The sequence below is a fragment of the Larimichthys crocea genome, chromosome XXII (genome assembly GCF_000972845.2).
Source record: "Larimichthys crocea isolate SSNF chromosome XXII, L_crocea_2.0, whole genome shotgun sequence".
Classification (NCBI taxonomy): Eukaryota; Metazoa; Chordata; class Actinopteri; family Sciaenidae; genus Larimichthys; species Larimichthys crocea.
This window is the reverse complement of record NC_040032.1, coordinates 11261612-11283106: the sequence shown is the minus strand read 5'-3', so window position 1 is coordinate 11283106 and position 21495 is coordinate 11261612. Positions and strand designations below refer to the sequence as shown.

At 43.5% G+C, this 21495-nt stretch overlaps 1 protein-coding gene across 5 annotated transcripts in view; it reads left to right on the top strand.

The window, feature by feature from the left end:
• The first annotated feature begins 690 nt into the window (after positions 1 to 690).
• LOC104936227 (protein turtle homolog B) overlaps positions 691 to 21495 on the top strand; it is a 103466-nt gene continuing 82661 nt past the window's right edge. For all 5 annotated transcript variants that reach the window (XM_027273710.1, XM_027273708.1, XM_027273709.1 and 2 more), the window contains exon 1: positions 691 to 1029. In XM_027273710.1, coding sequence (XP_027129511.1) covers positions 966 to 1029 — 64 coding nt within the window. In that variant the 5' untranslated portion in view covers positions 691 to 965. The remainder of the gene's footprint in view (positions 1030 to 21495) is intronic.

Below are 21495 nucleotides of genomic sequence, written 5' to 3'. Positions count from 1 at the left end.
ATTATAAGGAAGCAACATAATGATATTACTGCTGTAATTGTGAATAAAAGTGTTTTTAAAAGCCAATAAAGAATAGGCTTGCTCTCTTCTGAGCTCGTTCCTTTTGAACTACTAACTAACCACTATTTTTTAACTACTTACAAGTATGCAATATTATTTATATCATCATAGCCACTTTACTCTCAGTGCTCTCGTTTTGGACGTATGTACACTCGTTTGTTTTTGTTTAGGATTCAGGATTCAAGGATTCAAGGAGTTTTCCCCTGGTCCTGGAGCAGCCCGATATAAAATGTATTTAAAAAAAAAAAAAATATATATAGATATATATATTATATATATATAAGAATTATAAAATATAAAAGGGTAAAGGGCAAAATTTAAAAACAAGTATATACAATAAATAGAGAACCATGTTGAGGCATTGTGTTTATTGGCTGAAGGATCCTTCTGTCTGTTCTTGTTCTGCATGCACATGTTTATTACACATGCTCTGCTGCTGTTACGACTGTTGCATGATAAATTAATTTTAATCTAATTTAATATAATGAATGTACGAGTTTCCCTTTGTCCCATGAACGCAGCACTCAGCTGGTGGTGGTGGGGAAACCGACAGCGCGGCTGACCAATCAGAGAGCGAGTGAGTCCGGGGTGCGGAGGCGGGACCTCGGTTATCTAAAAGCAGCTCGCCGCTCGGCTTCACCGCCTCGTCTGCTGCTCTCGTCCCATTGGCGCAGGTGATCCGTCTCAGGATGCGAGAGGAGAGCGGAGGAGAGGGGAAGAGAGAGGGGACAGCGCCGATGGAAAAGTGTACAGGGCTCGGTTAAAAAAAAAAAAAAAAAAAAAAAAAAAAAAGGAAAGAAAGAAAAAGAAGATTCAGTTTGTCCTGGACCGCTCGGCGATGAGAGATTCACCGAAAGGGGCACTTTGAGATATGATGAGGTTTATTTCTGGTCGGCAATAGTACTATGATTTGGTATGTGGCCACTTTGATAGCAAGTGTATTCAGCACCCGAGGAACGGCCGCTCAAGGTGAGTCAAGTGCAGCGCGTGCAGCCAGCACAGCCTCCTGCTCAACTTTGCACGAGGATGTTTTATTTTTTTTTTTTAATTTTTTTATTCTAAGAAATATGTGTTTCAACTTTGCATGTTTGAAAAAAAAAAAAATGTCACACTTTATACGTCATGAAGTTCATGCGTGTGTTCATCACCTGAGAGTGAGAGCCGGGCCGGCGTATGATGATGATGATGATGGTGCTGATGCTGAGCCGGTGACAGAGCTCTGTGTCATGGAGGATGGAGAAGGAGGGGAACTCCTTCAGTTAAAGGTGTTTGTTTGTTTGTTTTATTTAAAAAAAAAAGAATAAATGCAGCTTTATTCTCACTGTGATGCATCATGGAGATGTGTGAGGAATGGGCTCTGTCGGAGCTTCAGTGTGATCCATCCTGCAGCCTATCTGGGCTGACATATCCCCCCTCCCCTCCTCCTCCCCAAAGATGTGTGAGTTTGCACGGCTTGGAGCTGCAGGACGCGGCTTGGAGGAGCTGGAGCCGGCTTTGACCCATGAGCTGCACACTTGGCTTGACCAACGTTTGTTGAAACGTGAAAAATGGCAAAATGTGATTACTCCGGTGTCATTAAAATGCTATGAGTGGATTAACCTCTTGTTCATGCTGAAAGCTGAGGGCTTGCAATGCCAGCTGTGTCCGTCAGAGGGAGCTCTGCATGAGCGGCAGCACCTGCATTAAAGGTGAATTGGAAACAGTTCCCGAGAGGCTGCTCTCAAGTCGTGTGTGATGTAACTTTGATCACATGTGCGATGACTTCACAGAGCTGTTTTGTTGTCATGCGTCGTGTCTCTTGTGGCTTCAAAGGTGAGAGGTGCAACAACCTGCAGGTGACCTCTGACCTCTGCTGCAGAGTGTGACCCTCCTCCTGAGGGTTTAGGGTTGTCAGAGGATCTGTCAGTGTGGCGGGGTCCGAATAGATAGATATTATAAATAGAGCTGCAAAAGAGATTATATTCATAATAATCATGTAAAATATCATTAAATAGTGAAAAACACCAATCAAAATGACCAAAATCTCAAACTTTGGTCGCCCGATCAAAAAATTCAGAGTACTGTCTGTGAATTTTGGGGGATCTTTGCCTCAAAAACATCAAAATTAAACCTTAATTTGATTCTATAATCGATAGATTATCGAGCCAACTAACGTTCCAGCTCTAATTATAAATGACCTCATCCTTTCGTCTATTCGCCGGTCTGTATGATGACCAAAGTGACACGTGGTGAGCAAGTCAAGCTGCAGCAGCCTAAAAAAAAAAACAGAGTTCCCTGCTACTTTCGCCCCCCCCCCCCCCTCTCTCTCCGTCCATCCGTCCTCTTTCCTTCCCTCCCTCTGCCACTCATCTTCAGGAGAGAGGGAAGAAGAAGTGGCGACGTCTAGCGCCTCGGCATCGCTGATTAGATGATGAAAGAAGGGAAAAAGAGGAGCGCTTGACGAAGCCTTGCCGCAAACTTCTGACGCGGGATCTTGCGAGTTTGTCTCCGTTCATGTTTGTTGACGTGCTTCTGGCGTGCTCCGTTGGCTACACGGCAAAACAGTTATGCAATGTCCTGCCTAAAGAGGATACACTTAAGCATCGTCTGCCAAAGGAGAGAGATTTAGGGAGATGTTTTTAAGCGGCTTCCCTCGTCTCGTCTACGTTCGGGGCTGTGGGCGATTTGGCAGAAATGTGCATGTACTGATTTCTGGATGGCAGAGGAAGGAGCGACCGTGACCGCGCTTTTTTTTTCTGTTTTTTTAACGCCGTCCCTTCAGTCAGTGCAGCTGATTTCTGCATATGGTCCTTGCCCTGTGCTTTAACACATTGATGGAGCTCCGCAGCATCCACGCTGTGCACACACACACACAAACCCAGACGAAACACACCAGCCCCGACAGAAGCTGCGCAGGGCAGCATCCTTCTGGCTGAGTGCTGCTGTCTCCAGCTGGCAGCTGGCAAATGCCTCGACTTTTGCCAGTGATAACCCTGGACGTGAGCCAGCCTGCCTCTCTTTCTCTCTCTGTCTCCCCCCTCCCCGTCTCCGGTTTCCTCTCTTCCTCACCTCGTTTCATCCTCCCCCCTCTCTCTCTCCCGCCTCTCACTTTTCCCGCGTGACTCAGGTCCTCGCCTCCCTTCCCCTCCCTCCCTCCTCTTCCCGTCTCTCTCTCTTCTCTCCCCCGCTCCGTCCTGTCGTCTTCCTCTTCCGTACACTCGGATGAACTCGCCTCCCTCCAGGTTTCAAGTGGCCTCTCTCAGCATGGCCGGGTAGCCGAGGGAAGGGAACATGGTGGGTTGTGTTAATGGAGGCTTGGGGCGAGCTCCACAGCAACCGTCTGCTGCCAGACACACCCACTTGTTGCCCTTACCCACGCCACACACACACACACACACACAACATACACACATGTCAACATGCAAGCATCCCCTTGGGGGGAAACATGTCTTTAACCAGGATCTGAACATATGCCCACTAACAGGCTTTCTGCCCCAGACTAAGTTGGACTAATTATGACTAAGCTGTGAGATAAATGCCACTCGGTTGCTCGATAAATGCGTGTGCTACCACATGCCAAGAGGGGGCATGTTGTTCAGAGTACAGTGGATAGAAACAAGCGAGTTTTAGCATCGAACGCCGGCTTTCACATCTAAACGGTTTGGTTTGATCCTGTTGTCCGCCGCCGTGTTTGCCCGTTATTTCGGTTCGTTTGAGCTGGTATGAAACTGTCGATCAAGCTGCCGGGAGCCGACCAAAACAAGCAGAGTGAGACTGCCAAAGAAGAGAGTCTCGGTGTGCAGCCGCTGATGTGCTTTGTTTGTGGTGTCAGAGCAGGCAAGGATGAAATTAAAAGATAAACTGCTGTTAATTCCATCTGCTGATCATCAAACTGTTAAGAAACCCGTTCCCCCCGATCTGTCGGCTATCAGCGATGTATAGGCCGTGTTTATCGGTAACCACGGTGACACATATGCACGTCAGCTGGCGTGTGCAGGGATTCAAAACGAGGTGTGTTGAGTGAAACATATTCGCCACACATCAACACTCTTTATATAAGAGATGATATACGAGGCGATACACACAACCCCCCCAGTGGAGACTGCTAATCCTAATTTATGTCAAAGGACCGGCACAAATCAGCACACCGGTCCCCAGACTCCGGACAGAAGAGCTGAGTGCATGAAGTTTATTTCTGATGTGTGCCTCACTACAGAGACCGCTAACTGTTCAAGCTCGATGATGGATCGATATTGTTACAGGCTGTCTGCGACACAACTTAAGACTTGAAAGCTTTGGGAGCTCAGAAGTTTTGCTCTGTTCGACGTTGTTTCAGTGCTGAACCCGGCTTCAGTGTGTCGCGTGGCTCAGTAGCTACTCCGCCATGTTTAGAGTTGCAGAGAGAGAAATAGTGTAGAGCAGGGGTCCCCAAACTATTTTCTGTGCGGGCCACATAAACTTGCCTTTCAGTGATGGGGGGTCAGTCTATAACTGGAAATGATATCAGTCCCACCAGGATTTTGTGGGGCCTTTTTTGAAATAGTTGCGGCCTAAAATCCCTGATGTTGCATGAGGTTTTCAAAAAAATCGCGGCGAAAGTTGCGGTGCTTTTTACATTTTTGTTGCGATTTTGTTGCGGGAGGAAGTGAAAGTTGCGATAAGTTGCGATTTGGCAGTCGCGGAGAGGGCGTAGCGAGCCGGAGCCGTGAGCCACCTTCCCCCCCGAGCCTTTCCAAGCCGACCCAGAGCCGGTTGCGGCGCACCGCCGTGGAGGAAATGCGCCCGCGGAGGCCAGCCAGCGCCGTCGAGCCAAGCTTAATCATTAAGTTTGGATATTTTATAATAGGAAAATGCTATTTTGAAAAATAGAGGGATTGTTTGGGATCGTTAAGTGGGCCACTCCAATTGTTTAGGCGGGCCGGATGTGGCCCGGGGGCCGTAGTTTGGAGACCCCTGGTGTAAAGGCTCATTTGAAGCTAAGTACATATAGAGAGCAGCTGATTGGACGGCGGTAGCTGTTTTTAATCTTGTTTTATCCGCTTTATATCTCTCTTTATATCTGCATTGCCTCCACAAACTGGATGAAGCTGGATTACATTTGTGAATCTGTCGATGCATGACTACCTAATGACTTCCTGTTTCCATGTGTGCTGCAGTTGCACTCTGCAGGCGAATGATCTTAAACGCGCCATATCTGTATTTACACCTCGATATATTTTTGCTAAGATTACAATGTGAATCCTTCACCGTGCACGTCATTAATGCCTCGTGTTTGTTTGAGTCGGTTGGCCAGAAACCTCCTGAACTTTTATGATTCAGTGATGCTGTCTCCAAACTCAGCGCATGTGTATTTTTGGATAAACTGTGTGTGTGTGTCTGTAAACGGATCTGGCAAGGAGCACCGGGTGCCTAATTAATTATACTCCCAGAAACTTTGCCGGTATCCTTGTTTTTTTTGATGATCCGTACACTATGATCACTTAATGAGTGTTCTCCCTGTAAGTGGGTGGCTGCTTGGCAAAAACAAAAGCTGCTGACCAAGAAAAGGGAGACTCATGTCTCATTCACAGCGTGGATTTAAATCCTGTGGGTGTTTTTCCAGTAACAGAGCAGCGTGTTGGGTTTTCCTGTGTGGCCTGAGACACATTTAGTTTTCACCGGGATGCCAATCAGCGCTGTTAATGACTGGATAACTGAATGTGTCAGTGTTAAGTTCAGGCAACAGAACTTCTTGGTTAGGTTTAAGAATAGATCATCCAATTTCAATAATCGCTTATGGAGCTGATTCTAGCTGACAATGCCGGGTACACCCTGGACAAGTCGCCAGTTCATCGCTTGACACGCTCACGTTCACACATACAAGAAATTTAGAGTCAGCAGTTAACCTGTTAATGCAGACACTGGGAGAACACGCAAAGTCCACACTGAAACTTACCTCACATACATGACGGAAACATGTAGTGTAATTTAAGTTATAGAACTTAAAATAGGTCATATATATGACATAACGCATGAACTATTGACAAAATAACAAATTCTAGCATTGCTAATAGTTGCAGTAAAGAAATAATCAGTCATTTCTGTTGTATTATTTATGGTCATTATAAAGTGTGAGTGTGCATTGTGAGTTTAAACCTAAGTCGGAGTGAGTTCACCGACACTGAGCCTCTTGGCTTCAGATAAAATGTTTCTCTAACTCTAACATTGAACTTACTGGATTGAGGTCACACATCCTGTTAAAAAATCAGCTCAAAGCATCTTGCACACTGAGCAGACACTAAACCCCCTCCCAAAAAAAAAAAAACACAATATTTTTAAAAGTTGGCTGTTATTGGTTGTTATTTTTAGACTTTACCATTTCCACTGTCAACTTCACGTAGAGCTCCATTGAAGCTGGACAGTTTCACCAGGAGAAGACAGGTTGGTCGTGTTGCTTCATTTAAATGCAACAGAAACACATTTTCCTGTGATGTACATGGAAATGTTGAGATTTCAAACATCTGCTTCACTCGGTATCCATAGGTCATGTACGTCTGCGCTGTATGAGCTGCCGTGGACGGTCGGATGGCTCACTCCCTCTGAGCTTAATGAAAAGTAGCACCCCTGTTGCCGTGGGGCAAACAGCACACTTCATAAAAGTCACCAACCTTTAGATGTCAATCATGCTGGTATTTGGGCCAAGGAGCGCTGACTGACTGACTGACGGCTGCTGTCAAGCCAACCCCCACCCCCCGAGCTCCCAGCAAGCCTCCATCTTGGTCCAGTGAGCTGGTCTTTTGGGGTTGGACTGACGGGAAAGATTGTCGGCAAGAGATGCTTCATGTGTAGTTTGAGATTGTTTGCACATCCCTGTCAATTATACATGAGCAGTCCGCCGAGTGTTTTCAGGGTGTTATACCGAGGTCAGTGTGTTTCTATTTCAGTGCAGTTAACCCAGAAACACACACACACACACACACACACACACCTGACCTGATGTTTACAACACGATCAGGAACGCTGTGGTGTTTAAGACAGCTTTACCTGTCACTGCAGGTGTCGGAATCATAGATAAAATTAGATACTGTGACTAACCTTGAATTCACACCCTCGCTCAGAATCTGTACACAACAGCTGATTTTGCTTCAGGCTTTCAGTTAGCAGCCGCGATCACTCTGCGTCCCCGGGGTTGTCACTTAATTCTATGCGGGGGAGGAGGACGGGGTTGCTTATCTGGTATCGCCTTCCTGTGTAACCTCAATTATATATCACTCCTGAAAGGAGCAGAGAGCTAGCAGAGTATAACGTTCGGGTCGGCTGATATAGTTCAGCATGGATGAAGACACTATCTCTTCTAGTCGTCTCTTGGCTCACATAAAAGCAACCGCCCGGTTTTATATGAAGCATACTCCCTCACAGCTACTCCTCAGGTCCGTGAGGGGCTGAAATAGATGGTGGTAGTAGTTATAAATGTGCATGCCTGTGTGTGTGGGGTATCTTGATCACGAATTGGAGATACACTTGCAGCGCAGCACTTCAGGAAGTACTGCTCTCTGGTATTTGTTCTGAATATGATGTACCAGTGTCCTTTTGCTGACTCATCTTAAAGCAGTCCAGCTAGTAATTGCTGTAGTCCTTCTGCTGCGGTCAGGGTACACAGAACGGGCACATAGACAAAAAAGTGCCCAGTTGTTTAGATGACTTATGGCGCCTCTGTGGAGTTTACTGAAGTTTCTATTTTAGTTTTGTTCCTTCATAATGTGGAATCAGAGAGATGAGCTGAGCTGGAAGTCAAAGTCCATCTACGTTCCAACCCTCACCTATCGTCGTGAGCTTTAGGTAGTGACTGAAAGAATGAGATCGTGGATACAAGCAGTCACCTCCTTCGCGGGTGGTTCAGCCACTGCTCCTTCGCATCGAATGGAGCCAGCTGAGGTGGTTCAGGCATCTGATTGGGATGCTCACTTCCTTTTGAAGCTGTTCTGGACATGTCCAACTGGTAGGTGACCCAAGGGTAGACCTAGAACTTGCTGGAGGGACTACATAGCCCATCTGGACTGGCCTCGGGATCCCCCAGGAGGAGCTGCAACGCGTTGCTGAGGAACAGAAGGGAAACATCGGCCAAAATCCACCGGGCACAGACACGACGTGTCACGTAGGCGGGACGGAGCGAGGTGTTTTACCTGCCTCACCGACTCTGAGTCTTTGTTGTCAGCGGTCGTGTGCCAGCTTCACTGCGTGCATATCGAGTTTTGCCAAGTGATAACACAGTTTGGATATGCAGGGATGGACGCGTAGGCTATATTAACTGGTGCTTTGTTAATTAACTGGATGCTTTTATAATTTATTTGAACGTGAAATATAAAAACGCCCCCATAGTTGCTCTGCAGCATCACATTGCCTCTGGCACAATGATTTGTTTGTTTTAATCATTTAAACTGATTGTAATCGTGTTTTTCTGTGTAATCTTTACAAGACCAACCAGTGGAGATGTTGCAGTTGATTATATTAGTCTGCAGGGGTTCTGCTGTTGTGCCATGTCCATTGGATTTCCCAGAGATGCTCTCTTTACTCCGACTGCCCCTGGCTTGATGGCATGGCTTCATAAAGTAGCTACACTGTTCATTCATAGTCTGCATTTGTGCTTCGTATAATGGACAAGCTGACCTGATTAGAGATGCTTTTCGCTCCTTGTGGTATTCAGCGTTGGTGTAAAGACCGGTCTCATTAAACAGCACTTTGTAATAACAGCTTACATGTTGAAATTGGGCTTAGTAAATGATTAAAACACACAACGCCGGCATGAATGCAAACATGTATTTCCGTGGGATGTGTTTTTTCAGCTCTCCGCTTCAGGTGCAAATTGCATTGCGTCACTTTAATTACAGGTGAGAGGTGACTTATGAGATTAGCTGTGGCCAATTTTGTTTTATTTTGAAGGTTTGATTCAACAAATCAGATCCAAACATGTAGATGAGGGCACACATACATTGAAAAGCTTTGCTGCTAACTCGTCTCGACAACTCGCCTCTTTAAGTTTTAGGTTTTTTTTAAGAGGTGGATTCATTTTTCTGGTGTCCCACAGACTACAAGCCTAATTAGCACATCATTCACAGCTGCGTTGGACTTGCAATCGGGCATATAGATAGGCAGATGGACACAGTAACGCAGTCACTGATCGGCAGAGGAAGCTTCACAGTGGAGTTCAGGTGCAGAAGGAATTTAAGTGAAGCTTCTTCCTGCACTTACAGTTTAACTCTGTGCATCACATCGGGCTTTAGATATGTCCAGTTTAACACGATGAATCGGGGATGCCTGGTGTGGCCACATCTCAGTGTTCCATAAAAATAGCCGTGGATGATGCAGAGTTTGGACGGAGAGACTCTCCGGTTTTCCCCGTTCAACAATCCTGAGATCTTGCAGATCACTGCTTGGCAGCTCTGTGGTCTGTCACGAGTCTCATCATTTGTAACTTCACTATTATGACTTTGCAATTAACCCTTTGTTGTATTCAGACTTTATAGACAGTGGTGAAGGACCCTGCCTCCAGTTCGCAGTTAAATTCAAAGTAAGGCCTCGCCCCGAGTTGACATTTTATTTCTTATCTGCTCAGATATCCCGCCGCTTCTTTACCGCTCACCTGCTGCCGGTTTTACAGACTCGGACACATGCAGTGCCGTGCGCCGGCACTGTTAGGCAGAGGAAGCAGTTAGATGGATGAGTGGATAAAGTATATTTAATTTCCCAGACAGAGCAGCGTGCCTCTCTTGCAGTTGAAGAAGTTGAAGTTCATCCTGTGTCGTCCTTTTCTACAGAGCAGGTTTTGAATGTAGCATTTCTGAATCATGCAATTCATACACATATTTTCATTTGGAGGCTTTTTAGTGCAGCAGTGTGGTTTTTGGTAATGGCTTCCTGCTAACATACATCTTGGTTGCTGTCCTGTTACTGCACTCCACTCTCCTTCCCCTCCTCTCCTCTCCCTCCATCCTGAGCTGGCTGGCTTCCTCTCCTGTCTCATTTTACAGCCTGGCCTACTGATGCAGCACAGTCAGCTTCCTCCATGCCGACTTCTCCAGACCCATTAAACATTCATTGGATAGGGCCATAAGATACCTTACCATAACCCTAAGCTGTGCTACACTAAATTCAGCCCCAAGATCTGAGCTTCACACCCCAATCCTGATGCAGCAAATCCAGGAGCAGGAGCCAAAGACGAGACAGCATATGGGTCTGTTCGAGGGAGGTAGTAGAAAATGCATGCAATAGACAAACTGATTGATTATGTTTGTGTCTGGCCTTTGTGGCACAGTATATGACACATGATCCTCCTGCTGCTGGGTGGCAGCAGTGCTGGACTGAAACAACCTGCAGTGCACAGACAAAGGACTGCAATCTTAATTGTGAGCAAAGTTTGAAGGCTCAAAAATAAATGAACAACACTGACATTTAAATTCTAAATCAACAATGATGAGCAGCTGTTTCAACTTGTTTGTCTGCACAGTTGCAAATGAAAAAACATTAAAGTATAATAAAGAAAAAGCAATTTGTAGAATTAGATTGCAGTGGTGGCTGTTTGTTTCGGACTCATGTGATCCAAATATGTCCAATAACACCAAAGTGTGAAGTTCAAAAGTAAAAATTTCTTGAGATTCACAACATGTTTTTATGATTAAATAGTTTGGTTCAATCCATATTTGTGTTTAGTCTTTCAAAAACATTGCCTCGCTTGCAGCATCACATACTAACAGGACAGTCTAGTTACAGTCTAACAGCACCATAAACACTTCATTTAACGCCCATCAACCCAAAGACACAAACTGATGAATAATAGGAGACGATCTGAGTGAGGAGCACTGATGAAGGGACGCATAGTCGTGAAGTTGGTTAGTCCATCCTTTTTTTCAGTGTGTTTAGTCATAGTAACTCACGATAGCACATAGTACTTGATTTCTATTTCGGTAACTCACTATAACTAGCTCCCTGAATCCTTCGCCCTTTACCATCCTCGGACAGCCAAGTGCTTGTTCGCAGTGTTGCAGACTCTTCTCCAATGAAAGTGGCTCCAAAAGTCGGTAATGACATAAAGCTTTGTGGTTGCAGTGAAAAAAAAAGCAGATAGAGAAGTCTTTATTTCACCAATAAATGAAAAGTCTTTTAAAGAAATCTCCAAAGGGAGGGTGACAATGTGAAATAAGCAGAAGAAGAAGTGAGAAAATACATTTTTCAAATCACTCTATTCTCTCTAACAAACAGCTGTATGTGCAGTTGTTCCAGCCCTGCGCCCATGCCAGTATCCATGACTCTCCGTCACCCCTACAGGGTGAGGCAGATGGATCAGTCTGCTAGTCTCTACGGCTGGTTTCAGGGTGTCAAGTAACAACTTACTTAGCGTATTGCTGACATGAACTTAATCTTTCTATCAGAAGGTCAGGTCGCTCTCGTCCAGCTGAGAAACAATGCAGACACACGAGGCGTCGATGCTAATTCACTACAATCTAAAATCTAGTCACATCTACACAGCTGTCGGAGAGAAACCTCTGCTTTTACATGTGAGGAATATAGAAAATGAAAATGATAGCTGCCATGTCTAAATGGAGACAAACTAGGATAGCTGGCTTTGTGTCTTAGTGCTGTGGTTTCACGGGTGTCCCCTTCTCCTGTGAGACCTGATGCCGTGACCTTGTCGGAGCAATGACAGCCATACATTACTGCCTAATAAGCAGCAGCACATCTACGAGCATGGCTGCACCCACGTGCGATCCCCGGGAACGGCGAGAAGGCTGGCTGAAGATGGCGGCTGTAGCTCCCTCGGCCTCTTCCTCTTCCTTAGTCAAACCTCGATCAGACCGTTTGTTTATCGATTGTGGTTGGCAAACACAAGTCAGGTCTGAGGAGACAGATGGTGACTAATTGGAGAGATATATTTCAAAGCGAGTGTTCCCTCCGGTTTCTGCCAGATGTCGACTGCTCAGCAGACAGGCTTCATTGTTTAAATGTTGCCTTAAATGTGACTGCTGCTAAATTACAGGTTCAAGGGCAGACGTGTCGGCATGTTAGCAGCTGTACAAGAGCTCCGCCTGTTAAGATAAATACTATATTTTATATTTGTGCGTTCAAACGTATGAAGAATAACTGCGATTGATTCATTTTCTATCAAACCTTCACATGTCCTGCGAGTATAAACCTGCTCGTCCTGCCTGAAAGCTCAGCGGAGCAGGAAAATAGTTCCACAATACTCCTGTGGGTCATTATGGTCATTATATCGTGCTGTAGGGAGAAATCACCTGACATCGTGTAATTTTAGCATGACATATCTATGATTTTTTTGCTGAGTCATGAGGCCCGTTTTCACAAATCCGAGCCAGATCAGTATACTTAATATAGAGGCTCGATGCAGAAGTCTCAGCATTATACAGTAACTTGAACATGTAGCAGCACCGTCGTGCCGTGTTTAGACCGCCGCGGATTCTTTATGTAGAAAACGGTGACTCTGAACGGGAGAGAACTGGCCGCCCTCCATGTCAGGCTGTAGTAACAACTACTGGTTAACTTTTTATTTGGATCAATGCCAAAACATGCCAAACAGATGTTTTTACTCGGCTTTAATGGCAGAGTACATTTTGTAAGTCCCAGAAGTCACAGGTTAAATCGAGAAAGTCAGCAAGATGCTGAGACGGTGCAGGGCAACGCTGATCCGGAGGTGTGCAGGAAGAACGGGTTGACTTTTATTTGTCACCAAACAAAAGAAAAATTGATTCAATCTGTTGTTCCCTTCTTAAAGTCTCAGTTAGGGTGCTGCTCTTCACATAGCATCCAAAAACCCAAAAACTAAAACCAGCCCCATTCTCATCACACACACTCTGAGAGAGCCCGCCTCTCCAGTTCAAACCGGCCTATCAGAGTCGACAACATTAACAATAAAAATCCATCAATCTCTTAATGTTCTTGCACCAACAAAGTCTTTTTGGATTCTCCAACATATAAACAAGAATATATTACATTCAGAATAAAGCAATTATATGTGCAACATGCAATATTTTACTTAATTAATTGACACATTCAACATCCAATGAAATCAAAGTACCCGCCTACCCATAAAAGGTCACCTGTTGAGGTGTGCCTCCTCTTAAGCACCAGCCCACATGGCCTACAGAGAGGACTCAAACAGGTTATGTTTTCTCTGCGTTATACATTGAAGTTTTAGAAAGCTTAGCGCTTATTGACAACAATCCTGTGTCTCTTTGATATTGTGACTAAAAGTTAAATAAAGAAATCTGTGTGCAAGAGAGGTCAGCCCAGTAAACAATGATGCAGTCAGCACTTCCTCACAGATGCTAAACACAACATACTGTGTGTGTATAGGGGTCCTTGATCTGTTACAGATACATTTGTAATGATACAAAGCTGTTTTTGAGTGTGGCATGCAGTGCACAGCCACTTAACTGAGTGTTTTTGTAGCATTAACCTGCACAAAGACCTATATCTCTGCTCTGAGAGGAAAAACTACCATTGCTAATAAGAGTAATGTTGACTGTCCTCTCATTTACAGTGGATGTAGCTTAATTGGTGCACGGCCTGTTGACGCTGCAGAAGACATACACTAATGATTTTCCCCAGAAAGAGTTTGGGATCAGCAAAAAAACAGCAGGGACTTGTAGTCAGGCCTGCTTCAGGTCTGACCTGTAACTGTAGTCCAACACTAAGTGATTTGCTTACATTAGAGAAGTTGCGTTGTCGTGGGAAAACGCAGTAGATGAGGCATATTAATGAAGAAGAAGAAAATGCTTAGACACAGCGAACTGTTACTGAAGAAGGGCAAGGCTGTTAATTTGTATTCACATCTCCAGCCAGCGTACTGAAGGAGTTTGATCAAAGCTTACGTCAGGCCCTAAAGTTAATCCTTAGAAGCAGCCAAAGAGAACAGACAGTGGCGGAAGAGAGACGACACCAGCCGGGCCCTGAAGTGAAATTCATTACAGCTACGTTACGTAATGGCACAGATGCATTCAAATAGTGTGAAGGCACTATACTCTACTGATACAGTGTGTCTTCTGGTTATTGATTCGGATATTTTGACTAGAACTGATCTGTTTTGTGGAGTTAATAGAGAGCACAAAGGGGTGATAAGTGGTGCTTTTTTAGAACATTTTACTGCTGTGAGCATAATAAGGAATAAATAAACAGTTGGAAGTGATATTGGGGATTTAACTATGCAGGATTAAGAAGTTTGTCTGGAAAAAAAAATGACTTTTTTTGGACACATTCAAATGTTTTTGGAAAGCTTCTGAGGCAGCCGAACAAAGAATAACACTAAAGTATTCACTCGATGGAAAAGATGTTTTTGCTCTTCTTATCCCAACTGGCTTTTGTGATTGATTATATGGTTCAACGATGTCCGGCCATGATAAATTGTGATAGACAGACGGTTCATCCAATGACCTGCCAAGTCTTTTTAAAGAGTGTTTGCCCTTTTTCCAAGAAGCTTCCAACAAAGACCTGTATCACAAAACAAGTTAAACTTCTTTGGTAACATTAGTGATCGTGATGCAGAGTTCGTGAGCGTGCAGAGTGATGTGATATCAAACTGTTAACAAGTAGTTGTAGAAACAGTGAGTGATATTTAAATAAGTCAAGCTGAAATAAGAATATAAGGCTGTAAAGCAATATGGGCATTATTACCTTTTCAGTTACTGTTGGCAGAGTGACATTTTGTGGTTTGGATGTTTCTGCTGCTAAAGAAGGAGAAAACAGTCAAAGCTGTGACGGTGGTTGCACTTATACCTACAGTACTCATTATTGATTCACTGCTCAACATATGTCATGTCTGAGCTACAGTTATCTATGCTGTCACTAACGAGCAGCTATAATTACCAACCATCAGCTTGTTAGGTTGTTTAATGATCTGCTTTGTTTTAATCCCAGAATGTGAGTCTCATCTCTGATCTCCTCATCTATTAAATGTTGATATGACTTTATTTTAAAAAGCAGGTGAACACGTTTGTCCGTGTCAGTACAGTGACTCAGTCGGTGATCCTCTGAACTGAACCTGCTCTGGAGCAGGTTAGCCATGCAAGCATGGGTTGCCATGGTGATCCATCCCGGTTAAAAGCGAGCCTGCTTCGTGATACCAGAAAAGCCGAGTTGAGCCCGAGCATGGCTGGATAACAGAGTAATCTCACTTTGTGATGCCAGGCGTAAGAAACCTCACCACACGTACACAACAAACAATATCTAAGAGAGACTATTTCATCTGTGTTTCTTCATCAGTTCTCAGTTTAATGACAGTGTTTGCTGCAAAGAGCACCTTGAGATTAGCCTGTAATTTTCACGGAGAAGATGTTTGGCCTTTCAAAAGCCAAACCGAGAGCATTAGTCCTTTTATAAGTAATGAGTCTCTGAGCAAACCGGGCTTCAGGAGTGTACAGCACAAGCAGTCAACAGACAGTATATTATCTAGGGTATTTGGGGCATCACAGACCATTGTGAAGGTAATACAAATTCTTATATTTGTAAATCATAAAGGAGAAAAGTTTAAAAATAGAACGGTCAGTAGTATTGACGATACCTCCACGTTCTCCTGTGCGTTCTGCTGATCACACATGTTCTGCTGCAGAGACACAGAGAGGAGAGAGAGAGGCGTTATCTGGGATTATGTTGAAGACACAAATACGATTTTTATTGTACAAGAGCACGGAGCAGGTAAAGCAACAGTTAACGCACCTGGTTTGTGCAGATCCCAACAACAATGAACCTCCTCCACACAGCACACTGGAGAATTGTGGGTGAAAGGGAAAAAAAAAATCAATTGATTTTTTTGTTGTTCGTGTGACTTTGTGAAAATACTGCTGTCCCTGTGTGATGCAGTGAAAGAGAAACAGAAAGCGGAGTGGCAGGCTGGTGTGTGTGTGCGAAAAGAGGTGTAGGTGTGAGTTTTTAAAGTTTGAGTAAACACTAAAATAAGACGATAAAATAAATATTAGAAATAGAGTAACTCATTCTAATGAAATATAAAACCCCAGTTCCAATTCACGCAGCAGGATTACACAGTCTGATAGTCACAAAATGTCACATCATAAAATCTCAAATATAGCTTTTCGTGTCTTAAATGAAAATTATTAAAAGATGATCCACCCGTGTTTTGTAGACACGGTTGACATTTTGTGTAGAGATCGTAGAGGCGTAGCAACAATCCACAATAGTGACAAATGCTCGTGAAACAGTGTTCACCCTGTGAACGTACAGTAGTTTGTAAGTCATGGATCAGCCAATCATTGTAAACTATTACTCATGCAGTAGGAAGTAGTGGAATCTGAAGATAGTTGCAGATTGCAACCAACTCGCTTCAACCTAAATTAACAAGTGTATAAGAGTGTGAAAAGACATGACAGTGTTTGGTTTGTCCGTTGATATTTTCAAATCCGCTTAAATCTTCCACACTGGACCTTTTTAATAACGTGGAACGATGGGTGGGAGTAGTTTTGTGTGTTTACTATGCCCTATGGAAGAACAATGTTTAATGGCTGGAGCTGGAGCAGGTCATCTGTTAACGTTGGGGTCGAGCGCTGCTTCCTCCCGTCCACAATGCAGCCAGTCTATCAAGAATGAAACGTTACTTTAAACTCTGACAGACTTCCCGGACCACCTACGAAGCGGATGCAAACTTTTTAGTTGTTCAGTAGATCTGCCGTTATAAGCAAAGTGCTCGCTGTAGCTACTCGCTGCTTTAGTTTATTGAGCTCTCTCATTTTGTGCCAGTGTGGGGTCATTGAGGGCTGGAGGGAGTTGCTGAGCGCTGCAGACTGTAATGTCCATTCAAAGTCCCTTTCTCTGTCATTTGATTCAATTAGAATATAAAAAATTACATGCACATATGATACCTCCATTTATCAGAGGTGACTGCCAATCATCTGTGTCAGTGAAAGTGCGTTCAGTCTAACTGGCAGACTGTTGCCGGGCCCTAGTACCACAGCACCAACCAGCTTCCAATTCATTTGTATTTCTGTCTTGATTTCATTTGATTATTTAAGATTGTGCCTTAATGTATAGATTTCAGATCAGGTGGGTCAAAATTAAGTGGGCCTCGGCCATTTTGCTGCAGTAATCTAATCTAGTTTTTTAAAAACTAATCACTGTGATGAACTTCATTTCAAAGGACTCAGTCGTGAATACTGAGCAGGATTGTTAGTCTCTCAGGCTAGAGCATCTGCTAGATGCTGCAAGTGTGAATGTCAGCGTGTATTTATACTTATGTTCTAAAAAAAAAATGGTGCTGCTTTCAGACAAAGTGCACAAGCAACACTGGAGGCGACAGAACATTATCATGACCTGTTCCTGGTTTCTTCACAAGGAAAACAAGCGAGGCAGGTTGAAGCTCGCCGACAGCAGTGCAGATGCAAAACGTCCACATAGTGAGCCCATGATGTGCAGCATTTACTCTGATTGGTTTTCCCCTCTCATAATGTTACAGGCTTCACTTGGAAGTGCTCCAACACTATCTCTCCGAGTTTGATTAGGGCATTCTCACCTTCCTAGATGAATTGTACAGAGGGTGTCGATGTGCCAGAGTTTGATTCAATTTCGGCGTGGCAGGTGTAAAAGCACCTGCCACGCTGCAAGACGAGAACACTGAACCATCAGCAGTGAGAATGACAGTGAGAATAGTGAAAGTTAAACACAGCAACAACACTGCCTCCAAGTTTAAAAACACACACACTCTAATTTCAATCAGCAATGCAGCCGTAATACAAAATAATGTGATTTTACTAATGGAGACATCACATGAAGATACAGTAATTGGTTGGTCGCTTCTTTGTGAGCATTCCTTAACTTGACAGTCTTGTGATCCACCCTTAGCCATATGGCCTTAATTCCTGCCAGTCAACGGGGGGTAAGAGGCTCAAAAACACTCCTTTGTCCTCCTCGCAGACACTCTAAGAAAAGTCTAAGACTCTTAGGAAGCCTGCAACAGGTTTAAACATGGAGGTTACACAAAAAAAGAGTAAATACATTCTGACTAGTAGTTTTTTGGACAGTATTTGAGCGATATGTGTGTTTTTGCATAGCAAATACTAATTACTGCTGGCAGAAAACTCGATTATGATTAGACATGATTATGTGCATCACGTGCACCGTCTACAGTTTACTCAATTCATGAATCTGCGCCTCAGTTCAGTGTTGATGATGATTTAAAGTATCCCGTGGAGTGTTTTTGTAAACAAATATGTTCACTTTTTCTCACCAAAACTCATTTGTGTATCTTTGAGGCCTGTTTGAATGCCTCCTAAAATATTTGCTATGCTGATTGCCGAATAAATTTGAAACCTGCGTTGCTTAAATCAATGTTTATTTGCTTTTTATGAAGGTTCATTGCTGCATGCGTCTCATGCTGGTGGAATAGCAAGAATGGGATGCTAGACACAAAATATTCTGCTTTATAGCTCCTGTTATGACCCTAGCATGGTGCAGGGGAAAAGGGAAAACATAAAACTATAGTTCACCTTTTTAATATTTCCTAATTGTTTATTGGCAGATAGAGCCCTGCATAAACTAGCTACAGTACTAAAGTTAAAATTCTCTGTCAACAAAAAGGGCAACTCTCAACCAACCAACCAACCAACCAAAGTTTCTTTTGGCCAAAGAAGTTTTGAGACATTTCCTTTTTTCCTTGACTTTGAGTGTTTTCACCTATTCCTGTCTGAATCCTTTGCTTTGTTTAAATTTCCTACCAACACAAGCATGTCACAGGCAATGAATTTCAATCGTAGGACATTTCTGTTGGGGGTGGAAAAGGAGCAGGCAGAGGGGACTGCAGGTTAATTCCAGAGGGCAAAACATCAAGGAGATGCCATTAAATTAGCTGTCAGCAGCAATATCTGTAAAACAGAACTACTTGGACAGGTGTCCAGTGTTGGAGTTAAAGCGACAGCGTAGAAATATTGCTTGTGATTTACAGCCCTCAGTGCAATGGCACTGTCCTAAATATAAAGGTGGACAGGTTATGATTACATTACTTAACTAGCGAGTCGACAACCCTGCGAGCAGTCAAACACAGAGCTCTCGCCAACAACTGGAAGTCAATCCCAGATTTATTCTTGTCCGGCTGCCTCTTGCTCCTTTCTCATTGGCTTTTTGGACTTTTCTCCTCTCCTTCTTTTCTCTCTACATTACCCGCTTGCCCAACTCTGGTTCTGGCATGACACCAGGGCTGAACACCTCTTCGCAGTAATGCCTACAAACTCTGAGTTTACAGCTGGAGCAGCCCGGCTAACATTAACTAACAGGGTGGAATTATTGGGATTATGTATTATATTCTACCATAGAACGCTGTGTCAGGACACCGATATTGGGAGTTGGTCATGGAGGATTAATGGATAAAATACTTTTGTTGATAGCAACACCATGATGGAACCGGCTGACCTGAGTTCTGTTTGAAAGTTTTTGTCTGACAGAAGCCAGACAGAGTCACCTTGACTGGAGGCTTTGGCTGTTTGCATGGACTAACAGATGGAAATTGCATCCAGGATTAAAGGCCTTTGAAATTCAGCCCTCTTGTCTCTCGCAGTTTGCAATGTTACGATATCGAGACTCAGTTTCACGTATGTAGCTTTTTCTTTTGCTTTACTCCACATTTAATGTGCAGGAAGGATCCGATGCTACAGAACTCCTTTTGAATTCCAAATGATGAACGCCTGCATGAGAGTAGGAGACCAGAATTAGGTCAAGTCTCCCACCCTTTGGTGTAGCATTAGTGTTTTAAGCCACCCTGATATATCTGTGGACTGTAGCACAGGCTGACAAACACAAATGAGCAATGCAATTTCCCTAAGCTTCCAGGCAAAATGTTTTGATTTCTGTTTTCCTCCTCATTTAAAGTGAGCCGGAGCTTCAAACGCACCACTTTTCACAATTCATTATCACTCACTGCTCTTCCCAAATGTATTCCGTCTTCCTGCAAGAAGATATTTGCACAATGAACACACTGTAGTTCACATGGTTTCTCACATTTTGCTTTATTGATCTAAAACTGTACTTCTCTTTGATCTCACACAGGGGAATGGAAGCTCTTAATGGCTTCTACTAATGCTTATGGGTTAGAAACTATTTTGATGTTTTCTTTTTAATTCCCTCTTTGGACTTAAAAATGCAGATGTATTTTTGTTGTGCATGTCATCTTAGTAGTCTGTTTAAGCACCGCTTTATTATAGGGAAAGATATTTATGTTTTAATATATAGTAGAAGAAGTGATTTGTATTATATCTGCTGCAGCACAGTCATTTACATCTACCAGTTTGTTTTCCCACTGAGATGAATCCTGGAGTGAAATCTGGTGAAAGAATGAGTGAATGGTTGGCATCATTGTTTGCTTTGTTTGTTTTTTTGCAACTTGCAACTTATGAATTATTGTCTTGTCTGTAGCCACTGCATAACTTTGAGCATCAAGATTTAAGCCTCCAGATTTCGTTAGCAGATGGCGATGGAGTTTAGAGGCCAACTGACAGTAAGAAAGAAGATATGTTCTGTTATAGCAGACATTCTCTGCAGATTAGTCTGCCTTTGCTCACAAACCTAGACGAGTAGGCATTGTTAGATGCTTGGCTCAAGGACTGCTATTGTTGGTCAGTCTTTCGGTCCGCCACTTTTGTCCAGATGGATGGATACCCAATGAAATTTTGTACAGGCATTCATTGTCTCCAGAGAATGAATCCTACTGACTTTTCTCCAGCATCACCATGAGATTCAGCTACAACAGACATTCTTGTACTTTCCAGTACTTGTTTTATGATAATGCCTTCAAGATTAATGATATCACCATCAGCCTCAGTTGTACGGTGTGCACACTGAGATGGTGCACGGGGAAAACTTTATATCTGGTAAACATCAGCAGATTAAACTGAAAGCGCTGCTGTGTGAAGCTATACCCTCACGAACCGTTAACTTTGTACAGATTTGTTCGTTAGGTCTGATTGCAGACTATCTGGACTGTCATTTGCAAGTGATCAGATTGGACCATCACCAACCCTATCTGTATGAGTTTCTGTGGTTTCTGTGCACTTCTGTTACTCTGGATTTGATGTTTTCATCATTTACCACATTGCGACACACTCAAAAGACACAAAAACACAACTGGAATCAGGTTTTCAAACCACTTCCCAATGTGTGTTGGATCCAATTTGTAGAAGTCGTATTTCATGTTTTGCATTGTCCAGATTTTCTCAAATTCTCAATCTCGATACGATGTTGATCTGCTAAAAAAACAGATTTGTGCTGTCTGAAAAAGACTTTAGTCTTGTTACTTGCACTGAGTAGAGTCCTTGACTCTAAAATGTGATGAAGCTTGACTGAATGGTTTGGTCCTCTGGTGACACAGACACAAACATTAGCATTTCTGCATAACTTTGAGCCCCAAGATTCAAGCCTCCAGATTTTGGTAGCAGATGGCGATGGAGTTTAGAGGCCAAATGACAGTAAGAAAGA